This window comes from Carcharhinus amblyrhynchos, unplaced genomic scaffold (genome assembly GCF_965287045.1).
Source record: "Carcharhinus amblyrhynchos unplaced genomic scaffold, sCarAmb.v2.hapA chromosome_356, whole genome shotgun sequence".
NCBI lineage: Eukaryota > Metazoa > Chordata > Chondrichthyes > Carcharhiniformes > Carcharhinidae > Carcharhinus > Carcharhinus amblyrhynchos.
Window position 1 is genome coordinate 40,803 of NW_027650096.1, and position 14,917 is coordinate 55,719.

A 14,917-nucleotide genomic window follows, 5' to 3' on the forward strand; every position below is an offset into this window, starting at 1 on the left:
GACCCCCCTCTAGTGTGCGCACACGCAGACTGATCCCGCCCCTTCTCTGCTGTGCGCAAGCGTGGTCACATCTCTCCATCCTACCTGCTCCCCCTCACCTCTCCTTTCCCTCGTGTGCGCAGGCGTTGATTGATCCCTAACTCCCCTCTTTCTCTCTGTACGCAGACAGACACTTTTTTCTCGTCTGTGCGCGAGCATTGATTGATCCTCTCCCTTTTTCTCGTGTGCGCAGGGACGGACAGATCACTCCTGCCGACCACCCCCTCCTACCAAAACACCCATTCTCCCTAGTGCGCAGGCGTGGACAAATTCCGTTCTCTCTCGTGTGCGCAGGCGCGACTGGCCTTGCCTTTTCCCCACCCGAGGTGCGCAGGCGCGGGTTCGTCCCCTTCTTTCCCACCTTTTTCGTGTGTGCGCGCAGGCGTGGTCCCCTCTCCCTGCTTTAACGGTCGCCCCGGGCGCGTGAGGCCGTTGGAATTCGGGCCAGCTTCCCAATCAGAAGGGAGGGGGCGTGGCGGCTTGGTGGAGGGGGTGTGGGCGGAGCTGTAGTGGAGGGTAGGATCACGTGTTTAGCCCGTCTGTCACGCCCACCCTCTTCCGAGCCCCCACCCTCTTCCGCGCCCCCTCTGCCACGCCCCTTTTTTTCCTCAGCTCCACCGCGCACCCGCGGCGGTTAATGTGCTCGCTCTCGTGCTGCTTGTCTGTGTGAGTGAGTGAGTGCGCGCACGCAAGACCCGCGAGTCCGCGCGTCCCCGCCCCCCTCCATCCCAGGTCGCGCGGCCGGAGGGGGCGCGAGGAAGGCAGCAAGATGGCGGCTGTCGCAGCAGCGGCGGCGGGAGGAGGAGGAGGAGCGGCGGCGGCCGGGGGAACCGGGACAGCCGGGTCCGCCGGGCCCTCCGCCCCCCCCAGCAGCTCCCCGCTCGCCGCCCTGGAGGCCACGCTGGAGAAGAAGCTGCTGAGCGTCACCAACACCATGGACGGTATCCAGGGCCTTAGCTCCTGGATCCTGGACAACAAGAAACACTACACCGCCATCGTCAGGCACTGGATGAAGTGTATGAGGAAATGTGAGTCTCTCCCACCGGGCCCGGGGGTCTGCACTGGGTATTTGTGTGTGTGTGTGTGTGTGTGGAGGGGGGTGGGTTACATTGTCCCAATGTCAGTGTATCTGATCCTGGGCAGCTCCAGTTGTTTCCATAGCTCCCACAAAGTTTTCTCTCTCCTCCTTTTCCCTTCCTTCCCTTCTTCCCCGCTCCCCCCTTCGCCTTCCCTTTTCCCCCCCTTTCGCCTTCCCTTCTTTTTTTCCCCCCCTTTCGCCTTCCCTTCTTTTTTTTCCCCCCCTTTCGCCTTCCCTTCTTTTTTTTCCCCCCCTTTCGCCTTCCCTTCTTTTTTTTCCCCCCCTTTCGCCTTCCCTTTTTTCCCCCCCTTTCGCCTTCCCTTTTTTCCCCCCCTTTCGCCTTCCCTTCTTTTTTCCCCCCCTTTCGCCTTCCCTTCTTTTTTCCCCCCCTTTCGCCTTCCCTTCTTTTTTCCCCCCCCTTTCGCCTTCCCTTCTTTTCCCCCCCCTTCGCCTTCCCTTCTTTTTTCCCCCCCCTTCGCCTTCCCTTCTTTTTTCCCCCCCTTTCGCCTTCCCTTCTTTTTTCCCCCCCTTTCGCCTTCCCTTTTTTCCCCCCCTTTCGCCTTCCCTTCTTTTTTCCCCCCCTTTCGCCTTCCCTTCTTTTTTCCCCCCCTTTCGCCTTCCCTTCTTTTTTCCCCCCCTTTCGCCTTCCCTTCTTTTTTCCCCCCCTTTCGCCTTCCCTTCTTTTTTCCCCCCCTTTCGCCTTCCCTTCTTTTTTCCCCCCCTTTCGCCTTCCCTTCTTTTTTCCCCCCCTTTCGCCTTCCCTTCTTTTTCCCCCCCTTTCGCCTTCCCTTCTTTTTTCCCCCCCTTTCGCCTTCCCTTCTTTTTCCCCCCCTTTCGCCTTCCCTTCTTTTTTCCCCCCCTTTCGCCTTCCCTTCTTTTTTCCCCCCCTTTCGCCTTCCCTTCTTTTTTCCCCCCCTTTCGCCTTCCCTTCTTTTTTCCCCCCCTTTCGCCTTCCCTTCTTTTTTCCCCCCCTTTCGCCTTCCCTTCTTTTTTCCCCCCCTTTCGCCTTCCCTTCTTTTTTCCCCCCCTTTCGCCTTCCCTTCTTTTTTCCCCCCCTTTCGCCTTCCCTTCTTTTTTCCCCCCCTTTCGCCTTCCCTTCTTTTTTCCCCCCCTTTCGCCTTCCCTTCTTTTTTCCCCCCCTTTCGCCTTCCCTTCTTTTTTCCCCCCCTTTCGCCTTCCCTTCTTTTTCCCCCCCTTTCGCCTTCCCTTCTTTTTTCCCCCCCTTTCGCCTTCCCTTCTTTTTTCCCCCCCTTTCGCCTTCCCTTCTTTTTTCCCCCCCTTTCGCCTTCCCTTCTTTTTTCCCCCCCTTTCGCCTTCCCTTCTTTTTTCCCCCCCTTTCGCCTTCCCTTCTTTTTTCCCCCCCTTTCGCCTTCCCTTCTTTTTTCCCCCCCTTTCGCCTTCCCTTCTTTTTTCCCCCCCTTTCGCCTTCCCTTCTTTTTTCCCCCCCTTTCGCCTTCCCTTCTTTTTTCCCCCCCTTTCGCCTTCCCTTCTTTTTTCCCCCCCTTTCGCCTTCCCTTCTTTTTTCCCCCCCTTTCGCCTTCCCTTCTTTTTTCCCCCCCTTTCGCCTTCCCTTCTTTTTTCCCCCCCCTTTCGCCTTCCCTTCTTTTTTCCCCCCCTTTCGCCTTCCCTTCTTTTTTCCCCCCCTTTCGCCTTCCCTTCTTCCCTTCCCCCCCTTTCGCCTTCCCTTTTTTCCCCCCCCCTTTCGCCTTCCCTTCTTTTCTCCCCCCCCCCCCCTTTTCGCCTTCCCTTCTTTTCTCCCCCCCCCCCTTTTCGCCTTCCCTTCTTTTCTCTCCCCCCCCCCCTTTTCGCCTTCCCTTCTTTTCTCTCCCCCCCCCCCCTTTTCGCCTTCCCTTCTTTTCTCCCCCCCCCCCTTTCGCCTTCCCTTCTTTCTCCCCCTTCTTTCTTTCTCTCTCTCTCTCTCTCCCCCCTTCTTCACCCTTCGGTCCCGGCCCACCTTCTCTTCCCTTTGCATCTGATTGCCATGCTGGAAGTTTGGATTTGGAAGGAGAGGATGATGGAAAGATCTGTGGAGAGAGGATCAGAGTTGATGTTTCCAAGTCCTTTTCCAGAGCTCCACATCCCTCAGTGAAGCTTCGGAGCTCTGAAGAAAGGTCGGACTGAGGCCCAGGTGAAGAATCATGCAGGTATAGAGATTTACAGCATGGAAACAGGCTCTTCGGCCCAACTTGTCCAGTGCTGACTTTTTTTAACCCCTAAGCTCGTCCCATGTGCCTGCATTTGGTCCATATTCGTCGATACCCATCTTGCTCACTCATGTAACCGTCTAAATGTTTTTTAAAATTGTACCCCCCTCTACTACTACCTTTGGCTGTCTGTTCCAGTCACTCACCACCGCCTGTGTGAAAATATTACCCCTCTGGACCCTCTCCTTTCTCATCTTAAACCTATGCCCTCTAGTTTTAGACTCCCTTACCTTTGGGAAAAGATATTGACTATCTAGCTGATCTGTGTCCCTCATTATTTTATAAACCTCTATAGGATTGCCCCTCAGCCTCCTATGCTCCAGAGGAAAAAGTCCCAGTCTATCCAGCCTGTCCTTATAACTCAAACCATCAAGTCCCGGTAACATCCTAGTAAATCTCTTCCGCACTCCTTCGAGTTTAATAATATCCTTTCTATAATATGGTGACCAGAACTGTGCACAATCTTGAAATGTTAACTCTGGTTCTCTCTCCACAGATGCTGCCAGATCTGCTGAGTTTTTCCCTCCTTTTCTCCCTTCACCTGTCACATTTGTAAACTTTAAACCCCACCCCCCCAACCCTGTAGTTCCTACTTTCCAGCACTTTGTTTTTATCAATCACCAGATGCTGCAGTATTTTGCTTTCATACCGAGTTTCTCCAGCATTTTCTGTCTTTGTTGCATGCTCTTATTCCCCCCTCCCCGGTTTGATAATCTGTCCCAGGGTTCGATGGAGTGCAGAGGGAGAGAAAAGCAGAGTTAATGTTTTGAATTTTAATAGGACTCAGTTATCCACGTTGGCTGGTTGGTGGTGTAGGACAAAACCCAGAGCACGGGTTCAGTACCCGTACCAGCTGAGGTTACTTATGCAGGCCCCATCTTCTCAACCTTGCCCTGTGGTGTGCCGATCCTCAAGTTAGTGGCCACCGGTCAGCTCTGTATGGGATTGTGGATGCCTCTACCTATTAATGTGACACTTCATCTAGAATTGATGCTGAGCTGGAGCTCTGGTACAGAGTCAGATCGGACTCGAAACATTAGCTCCTGCTTCTCTCTCCTCAGAGGCTGTCAGACCTGCAGAGCTTTTCCAGCACTCTGTTTATATTATTGTGTAAGGTTTTTCACTGGCTACCACTCTGTGGGAACTGGATTGAATAGACTTTAGGGTGTCCAAAGATGTGCAGGTTCGATGGATTGGCCATGTTAAATTGCCCCTTAGTGTCCAAAGATGTGCAGGTTAGGTGGATTGGCCATGCTAAATTGCTCCAAGTTTTGGTGGGAATTAGCAGGCTAAATATGTGGGGTTATGGGGACAGGGTGGGATTGTTATCGATGCAGGCTCGATGGGCCGAATGGCTGCCTTCTGCACTGTGGAGATTCTACGATTCTGACTTTCTGCAGCCGCAGACTGCATGTAAGCGATATCTTGGGGTGTCAGTACTTTCCAAATGAAGCTCTGCCCAGCTGTATCTCAAGAGAGAGGATCTGTCCCTGGCACGCAGAGGGTAAATAAACTTCTGAAACAGTGCTATGTAAGAAGGCGTTACCCCAAAAAGAAATGGACGGATGGCATTTTGTTGATAGCTTTACGTCCAAGTGCAGTGTTCCAGAGGTGTGTCGTGGCTTTGTCATTGTGGTGAGGGATGCAGGAATCTCGCAGCAGTGAGAACATTTGCAGTATTTCTATGCTTTGGTCGCTGTTTTCAGTTTGTTTCAAGTGCTTTAAATGTTGAATTGCTGGTGACAGATCCGATTTGCACAAGGGATTGCGGCTAGACAAGCTGTAGGGTTCTTACTCTTTTAAATTAAAAAAAATTGTTCTAATGCATTGGTTGTGTTTTTGGCAGTTGTATTTTGCTGCCCTAGTGTCCTGGTGCTCTCATTAGAACACAAGTGTCACTCTGGGAAGATCTGTGCCTTTTATTTGACTGGGTCTTGGTTGTGCTTCACCTGAAAGCTATTTTCTTTGTGCTGCCCCAGACTAAAATGGTTGGCACTGCTGCCTCACAGCAGGGACCCGGGTTTGATTCCAGGCTTGGGTCACTGCCTGGAGTTTTGATGTGGAGCTGCCGGCATTGGACTGGGGTGGGCAAGTAAGAAGTCCCACAACACCAGGTTAAAGTCCAACAGATTTACTTAGCGTCTCAAACTTTCGGAGCTCCGAGCTCCTTCCTCCTATGAGTGAATCCATGAGGTGTCACTTGAGGAAGGAGAAATGCTCCGAAAGCTCGTGATTCCAAATAAATCTTTTGGACTTTAAGCTAATATGGAGTTTGCACGTTACCTGTGTTTGAGTGGGTTTTGTCTGGGTGCTCCGGTTTCCTCCCAAAGATGTATAGGTTAGCGGGATTTGTCATATAAAGTTGCCTCTTAGTGGCCAAAGATGTGCAGGTTGCATGGATTGGCTGTGCTAAATTGACCCAAGTGTCGAGTTAATAAATAAGGGTTATGGGAAAGGGCTTGGGTGCATACAAACTCAGTGGGCTGAATGGCCGCCTTCTGTATTCTATGATCATGTAAATGGTTGAATGTTAGGTTAGAGTGACATGATCTCTGCTACACCCATTCTCCACAGGAAGCAGCCTAACTTCTTTATCCTACCTCATGATGGAAGAGTTAGATTTGGAATTGAGTATGAGGGTATAGTTCCTCCATGTGCTGCGTTGCATTTGCAGTGATGGTGTTCTTAGCAGCACCTCCTTTAGAAATAGGCCTGTTTCAATGATAACCATTTGGCCCAGATTTCAGAATTGTAGAATCTCTACATTGCAGAAGGAAGCCATTTGGCCTGTAGAGTCTGTATCCATTCTTACTAATAAGAATGGATGCAGACTCTACCCCACGTATTTACCTTCCTAATCACCCTAACTATACCTTTTGGGACGCTAAGGGACAATTAAGCACAGCCAGTCCACCTAACTTGCACATCTTTGGAGTGTGGGAGGAAACTGGAGCACCCGGGGGACACCCATGCAGACACGGGGAGAACATGCAGGCTCCACGCAGACAGTGACCCAAGCTGGGAATCGAACCTGGAGCTGAGAGGTAGTAATGCTAACCCACTGTGCCACCGTTGTATTCAGTAAGACAGAATGCAAATAGCCGTTCCAATCAAATTGAGTGTGCTGTTTAATGTTTGTGCTGTGTCCAGCTGAACTGTACGAAGTGCCCAGTTGTGGAAGTTGCAATGCTTTCTCTTTTGAACCTTGTGTTTGAGGAGTATGTTTCAAGCTGGACACTCCTAATTGATCCCCCCCTGCATGACGGTGATGGGTGGGAGAAACTTGTTAAATGCTTATTGAGGGGCCAGTCTGAGTGTGTGAGATGCCAGTGTGCTGTGTGAGCCTATGGCAATACCTCTGCAACTACAGCAGAGGATTTGCCATGAGTGCGCACACGGAACTACACAGTGCAGACTGATTCAGTTGCATTTGAAACTGTACTCGGTGTTGTTTGTTTTCGCAGCAGCTGGAGGGATCTTTTTAAGAGGACAATGCCACGGGGCATGCCAGTTGGCCTTGGTATCTGGGCTCAGGAGAAAAAAAAATCCTCGCTTTTGCTGAGTAATTGCATGTGGGAATTGATGGAGAACTGATAGTGATTTATTATTGTCACATGTACTAGGATGCAGTAAAAAGTATTGCTTCTTGTATACTATATAGGCGAAGCATACCGTTCATAGAGAAGCAAAGGAGAGAGTGCAGAATGTAATGTTACAGTCATAGCTAGGGGTGCAGAGAAAGATCAACTTAATGCGAGGTAGGTCCATTCAAAAGTCTGACAGCAGGGAAGAAGCTGTTCTTGAGTTGGTTGGTACGTGACCTCAGACTTTTGTATCTTTTTCCCCAACAGAAGAAGGTGGAAGAGAGAATGTCCGGGGTGTGTGGGGGTCCTTGATTATGCAGGCTGTTTTTCTGGAGGCAGCAGGAAGTGTAGATTTGTACTGTGCTGTGGTGTTTCCCTTTCTTTGAAGAGTATATTATTGCTTCCCATGTGGGTGGATCTGTTAAGATGCGGACTATTGGTACCAATACTTCTGAGGCCTGACTAATGAATGTTATTAGCACCTTTCATGACCAATGAATGTCTGAAAGCACTTCAAACCCAAAGAAGTCCTTTTGGAAGTGTAATTAGTTTTGTAAAGTTTGTTTATTAGTGTCACAGGTCAGCTTATGTTAACGCTGCAATGAAGTTGCTGTGAAAATCCCCAAGTTGCCACACTCCGGTGCCTATTCAGGCACACTGAGGGAGAATTTAGCACGACCAGTGCACCCTAACCATGTCTTTCAGACTGAGGGAGGAAACCGTAGCAACCATATGGTTAGAGGGCAGCACAGTGGTTAGCATAGCTGCCTCACAGTGCCAGGAACCTGGGTTCGATTCCCAGCCTTGGATCACTGTCTGTGAGGAGTCTGCATGTTCTTCCCCGTGTCGGCATGGGTTTCCTCCCACAGTCCCGAGGGTTAGGTGGATTGGCCGTGCTAAATTGCCCCTTAGCTTCGGGGGACTAGCTAAGGTAAATATATGGTTATGTGGATAGGGCCTAGTTGGGATTGTGTTCAGTGCAGACTCGATGGGCCGAGTGTCTTCCTTCTGCACTGTAGAGATTCTATGCCTCAGCCAGAGGAAATCCATGCGGACACGGGGAGAACATGCAGACTCCACACAGACAGTGACCCAAGCTGGGAATGGAACCTGAGTCCCTGCCGCCATGAGGCATCAGTGTTAACCCACTGTGCCACCGGTGATGTAGGAAAGCCTTTAATTTCCCACAAAGGGTAAGGCGATAACCAGTTAATCTGTGATGTTGATGGAAGGATGAATATTTACCACAGCCACCAAGGCAAAGCTCCACTTTGAATAGTGCCATGGGATATTTTGCATCCAGCCGGCAGACGGAGTCTCAAGTTGACACTTCATCTGAAAGTGTCATTTCTACAGTGTTTGACATCTACTACAGGAGCTTGCGTCCTTACTAATTGTCAGCAATCTGTTTAGCGTGAGTTCAGAGTTGTTGGAAGCACAGAAGCGTGAGCTATAATCAGCTAGATTTTCAACTCTTCCCATGTGACTCCCACAGTCCCTCACCAAACAACAAGGCAACCGTCTTTTGCGGTTGCAAGTCACATCTGCCGCTATACTTGTGAACCAGAAAAATAGCACAGTGCGTATGGGAATCTCTTGTCAGATTTTTCAGCAGTTGACGATTGTGTTGGCTCTCAGCGAAATAGCACAGATGAAAGGACTGGTCAGAAATGAAGTTTTTTAACCGATGTAGCGTGAACCCCTGCCTACAGTTTGAGAATTGTGCATTGGGCGGCACAGTGGCACACTGGTTATAGAGTCATAGAGGTTCACAGTATGGAAACAGGCTCTTTGGCCCAACTTGTCCATGTCACCCCCTTTTTTAAAACCCCAAAGCTATCCTGATTGCCTGCATTTGGCTATCACCTCTGCTGCACAGCACCAGGGACCCTGGTTTGATTCCGAGCCTTGGGTCACTGTCTGTGTGGAGTCTGCCTGTTCTCCCCATGTCTGCGTGGGTTTCCTCCGGGTGCTCCGATTTCCTCCTACAGTCTGAAAGACGTGCGGGTTAGGGTGCATTGGCCGTGCTAAATTCTGCCTCCGTGCACCCGAACAGGAGTGTGGCAACTGGGGGATTTTCACAGTAACTTCGTTGCAGTGTCAATGTGGGCCTCACTTGTGACTAACAAATATTTCAAATTTACTTGAGTTAATATTTTGAAAACTGATTGGGAGGCTCTTTTTAATACAAGGAGTTGGCCATTTGCCCCGTCAAGCCCTTTAGTAAGTCACGGCTGATCTGATGATAATCTCATCTGCATCCCACCTATCCCACCGTTTTTTGTCCCCTTGCTTACCAAGAATCTATCCATCTGTCTTAAAAATATTTGAAGGACTTCACCCTATCTGTGAACAGACTTGATTTGCATTCCCTCAACTGAACCGGTCTTATTTACCTGTGACCTAAGGGAGGGTCGCTTTAGTGGCAAATTGCATGTCTGTCTGTGAGTTACTCCAACTGTAACAGCCTGCGTCACACTGTTTAATTGTAGAGTGAAGCTCTCTTTCTCTGAACAAAAATAATCGATTTGCATGGTGTGCACATTGAGTGGCATGGTGCTAAAGTGGGTTAGCACTGCTGCCTCTCAGTGCCAGGGACCCGGGTTCAATTCCCGGCTTGGGTCACTGTCTGTGTGGAGTCTGCACATTCTCCCCGTGTCTGCGTGAGTTTTCTCTGCATCCTCCAGTTTCCTCCCACAGTCTGAAACACGTGCTGGTTAGGGTGCGTTAGCCATGCTAAATTCTCCCTCAGTGCACCCAAACAGGGTGGAGTGTGGCAACTTGGGGATTTTCATAGTAGCTTCATTAGTGTTAATGTAAGCCTTCTTGTGACCCAGGTTCAATTCTGGCCTCAGGTGACTGTGTGGAGTTTGTACTTTCTCCCCTTGAGTGCCTCGGTTACGTCCGGGTGCTCTGGTTTCCTCCCGCGGTCCAAAGAGCTACAGGTTAGGGTGGATTGGCCATGCAAAATTGCCTCTTAGTGACCAAAGATGTGCAGGTTAGTTGGATTGGCCATGCTAAATTGCCTCTTAAGGTCAGGGATCAGTGGGGTTAATGTGGGGCTGTAGGAATAGGTTCTGGATGGGATTGTGATCGATACAGATTCAATGGGCCGAATGGCCTCCTGTACTGTAGGGATTCTATGATTCTGTTCTAAGATTGATTTGTTTGTAAGACTGGGCTTGGTAGTTTATTTATTAGTGTCACAAGTTGGCTTACATCAACACTACAATGAAGTTACTGTGTGAATCCCCTAGTTGCCACACTCCACTGCCTGTTCGGGTACACTGAGGGAGAATTTAGCGCGGCCAATGCACCCTAACCCGCACGTCCTTCGGACTGTGGACGGAAACCGGAGCACCCGGAGGAAATCCACACAGACACGGAGTGCATGAGTCGCAAAAACCCAGCTTGCAGGTGCAGCAGGTGGTCAGGAAGGCGAATGGGATGCTGGCCTTCATAGCGAGGGGGATTGAATATAAAAGTAGGGAGGTCTTGCTGCAGCTGTATAGGGCATTGGTGAGGCCGCAGCTGGAGTACTGTGTGCAGTTTTGGGCGCCGCACCTGCGCAAGGATATTTTGGTCCTGGAGGGAGTGCAGAGGAGGTTTACTAGGCTGATACCGGAGTTGAGGGGATTGAGCTATGAGGAGAGGCTGAATAAACTAGGCTTGTACTCGTTAGAGTTTAGAAGAATGAAGGGAGATCTCATTGAGACGTATAAGATGATGAATGGGATGGATAGGATAGAGGTGGAGAGACTCTTCCCGCTCAAAAAAGACAGTAGGACTAGGGGGCACAGCCTCAAGATAAAGGGGAGGCGGTTTAGAACGGAGTTGAGGAGGAACTTCTTCACTCAAAGGGTGGTGAATCTCTGGAATTCTCTGCCCGTTGAAGTGGTGGAGGCTGCCTCGCTAAATATTTTTAAGAAGCGGGTTGATGGGTTCTTGATAAGAGAGGGGATTAAGGGTTATGGGGAGAGGGCGGGAAAGTGGAACTGAGCCACAACAGATCAGCCATGATCTTATTGAATGGCGGGGCAGGCTCGAAGGGCTAGATGGCCTACTCCTGCTCCTATTTCTTATGTTCTTATGTTCTTATGAGAATGTGCAAACCCCACACAGTGACCCAAGCCGGGAATCAAAACCGGGTCCCTGGCGCTGTGAGGCAGCAGCGCTAACCCACTGTGTCGCCTTTGGCCTTTTCCTTTTGTTCTTGCACAGTAGCTAATTGAGAATCTTCTTTAATCTCGCCTACCTTTTTATAAGGTGTTCTGTTGTCATTGCTGTTGTTGAGAGGTGGGTTGGGGTTAGGGGGGAGACAACTTCAGAGCTGATTTGAAACACAGGCATGAACAAGGCCCTTTCACCACAGGCTCAGAAGATGCACACATTGTTGCTGGTGTTTCCTGTATTTCTATGGTCTTTAACATGGGCCATCTTGGACAGTATCATTCTTTTGCAGGCAGCGCATTGTGAAATACTTGAACCTCCTGTTGTCCTTTTCCCTTTACAATTTGCCGTGTTTTTGAAACTTGGATGTGATGTGCCCTGCTTCCTCAGCCTTTGACTCCTGTTTCTCAATGTTTTTTAGAAAGCAGCGTAGTAAAATCTTGTCCTGCTTTCGTTGTGTTGTCAGTAAATACGTGAGAAGTAGACACCAATGGGACACCCATTAATGTATTGAATACATGGGCAAACATTGTGTTACGCCTATTATCTGTAAACACATTGAAACTCCTGTACACAGTACAGCATGCTAACTTAATTTTGATTTATTTATTGTCATGTGTATTGGGAAACAGTGAAAAGTATTGTTTCTTGCACACTATGCAGACAAAACATTGTTCGTAGAGTACATAGATTTGATTTATTATTGTCACATGTATTGGGATACAGTGAAAAGTATCGTTTCTTGTGTGCTATACAGACAAAGCATACTGTTCATAGAGAAGGAAAGAAGAGAGTGCAGAATGTAGTGTTACAGTCATAGCTAGGGTGTAGAGAAAGATCAACTTAATGCGAGGTAGGTCTAACCAAAAGTCTGACAGCAGCAGTGAAAAAGCTGTTCTTCAGTCAGTTGGTACATGACCTCAGACTTTTATATTATTTTGCTGAGGGAAGAAGGTGGAAGAGACAATACCCGGAGTGCGTGGGGGGTCCTTGATTATGCTGGCTGCTTTGCCGAGGCAGCGGGAAGTGTAGACAGAGTCAATGGATGGGAGGCTGGTTTGTGGAATGGATTGGGCTACATTCACAATCCTTTTGTAGTTCCTTGCAGTCTTGGGCAGAGCAGGAGCCCAGACCAAGCTGTGATACAACCAGAAAGAATGCTTTCTATGGAGCATCTGTAAATATTGGTGAGAGTCGTAGCGGACATGCCAAATTTGCTTCGCCTTTTGAAAAATTAGAGGTGTTGGTGGGCTTTCTTAACTGTAGTATGGGGGGACCAGGACAGGTGATCTGGCCATTTAAAAGCCTGAAGCTTTCAACCCTTTTCCATTCAAAAGTCTGATGACAACAGGGAAGAAGCTGTTCTTGAGTCAGTTGAGTTGTCCAAACAGTTGCATTCTGTCGCTTTGTCCCCTGTAACCTATCCCTTTTTCAAGACTTTTTTTGTCTGAACTGGTTACTGAATGGGGGGAGTGGACTGTTATTACACATCTGAGGAAAGAAGTTGCTGTGGAAGTGCACAAAAAGATAACTGCCGCGTTTCTCTTGACCATGTAAATGCATCGCAGCTTCCTGATAGTACCAGGAGAAGGTCCCAAATTGAAAACCCGTGTGCCAGTGAAGTCAATTGTCATGTCCCAGCTACTATTTAGAGATTAGCTAATTGTACTGAGCAAGAGTTAAAGCCTGTTTAAATTCCTCAGTCCTTAATAGCTGTGTTGGATGAAAACTCACCAAGCTCCTTCAACAGCACCTTCCAAACCCACCACCTCTACCATCTAGAACGACAAGGAGGGGGGCAGCAGACACATGAGGAACACCACCCCTTGCAAGTTCCCCCCTCCGAGCCACTCACCATCCCGACTGGGAAATATATCGGCCATTCATTCACTGTGGCTGGGATCAAAATCCCGGAACTCCCTCCCTGACACACGAGGGAATTGACTGTCCAATAACAATCCCAGAACTCCCTCCCTAACAGCATTGTGGGTGTACGTACACCACGCACGGAGACTGCAGCAGGTTCAAGATGGTGGCTCACCCACCACCTTCTCAAGGAGGCAATCAGGAAACGGCAATAACTGTTGGCTTAGCCAGTGATGCCCACATCCCACCCATGAATAAAGCAAAACTGAGTGAATAGTGTTTCAGTTGTGCACAATCCATAATTACTCATGTCCCAAAAGCAATTTTCATCATGCAAAGTAAAAGTTTATTTATTACTCACAAGTTGGCTTACGTTAATGGCACAATGAAGTTACTGTGAAAATCCCCTAGCTGCCACACTCCGGTGCCTGTTCAGATACACTGAGGGAGAATTTAGCTTGGCACCCTTACCTGCACATCTCTCAGACTGGGAGGAAACCGAAGCACCCGGAGGAGACCCCTGCAGACAAGGGGAGAACGTGCAGACTCCACACAGACAGTGATCCAACCCGAGAATCGAACCTGGGTCCCTGGCGCTGAGGCAGCAGTGCTAACCCACCATGCCACCCTAATAATAAATTAAGATGTGGAGATGCCAGCGTTGGACTGGGATGGGCACAAAGAAGTCTCACAACACCAGGTTAAAGTCCAACAGGTTTATTTGGCATCACGAGCTTTCAGAGTGCTGCTCCTGTTGAGTAATGAATCAAATCAGAAAGTCAAGGTACGAGGGATGGTGTAATATAGATCAGAGTTGGTGACGGAACTAACTTGCGCTGCCTTGATCTGATGCTTAGTTCGATATTCTTTATTCCCTCCCAACTTCCAGAAGTCAGAGCTGATTGTTCTTCGATTACTTTCCATGTGGCCCTTCAGTTCCATTGGGTCTGGTCATGTGCTGCTGGATGCTAGTGCATTTTCCAGCAGGGGTCAGCGCATAGCTGCTGTACTTCTGTCCCATTCACTGCGCTGGGGACTACTTGTAACACCTCCAGCCACTGTTCTCACTCAGTAAGATGAGCAGAGTTGGAGCTTGGACCTGCTGGCCTGCAGTTTGAGTGGTGCTTTTGCACTGAAGGGCTGGGTGGGCTGTGACAGTTGATATATTGCACAGAGGGTTACACTATAAGCGCAGTATTCCTTCAGCTCACAAAAAGCTGCTTCACGTTTGCAGTGTGCTGGTGGAAGTTGGGCACGCAGGAGGTGTTCTGTATTAGATTGCTTCTGATTGTAAATAGGACGTATTGATTAGCATCTGGAACATGGTGTTCGACCCCAGTTCTTGCATGCAGGAACTGTGGTAACTTATTTTACATCTGACTTCCTCCTTCAAACTTTTGTTTCTCCACTGTGTATAACAGTGAAGACATTATGCAAGTTATTTTTGACCCTTGGTCTTGAGAATTTTGCAGCAATTATATTACTGCACGTACAGAATTCATAATTTTTTTAAAAAACAATATCCCCATACTTTATACCGGAAAACTGTTGGTTTCTCAGAGAGTGGAATCCCTATTTGAATTGTCCCATTAATCGCATTCTTGCCTTAAAGGCTGCTCCAAAATGTCACTGATGGGACACTTCACGTAGACTCCTAGATACAGAAAGGAGGCCACCTGGCCCATTAAATCTGCACCCAGACTCTGATACTATTTTATCCAGGCCTGCCCGCCCACTCCCACCCTATTCCCTTAACACTGTGCATTTAACTCTCTAATTGCCATTCTTTTGTAGTCACTGGGTCAAAATCCTGGAATTCATCCTTAATGGTATTGTGGGTTAAACCACCCATTGAACATGAACTGCAGCAATTTGAGAAGGCAGCTCACCATCACCTGTGTGGAGGGGGCATTAAATGGCAGCACGGGCTCGTTGGGTGAAGGGACTGTTTCCCGGGCTGTTTTTGTTCTTTGTTA

The 14,917-nt window shown here is 49.0% G+C and overlaps 1 protein-coding gene across 1 annotated transcript in view; it reads left to right on the plus strand.

Annotated features, from left to right (window-relative positions):
• The window catches only part of LOC145339236 (regulation of nuclear pre-mRNA domain-containing protein 2-like), a 96,061-nt gene continuing 81,144 nt past the window's right edge, over positions 1–14,917 (plus strand). The window contains 1 exon segment of the mRNA XM_080183637.1: positions 1–1,067. Within this exon segment, the coding sequence (XP_080039763.1) occupies positions 809–1,067 (259 nt within the window). The 5' untranslated portion in view covers positions 1–808.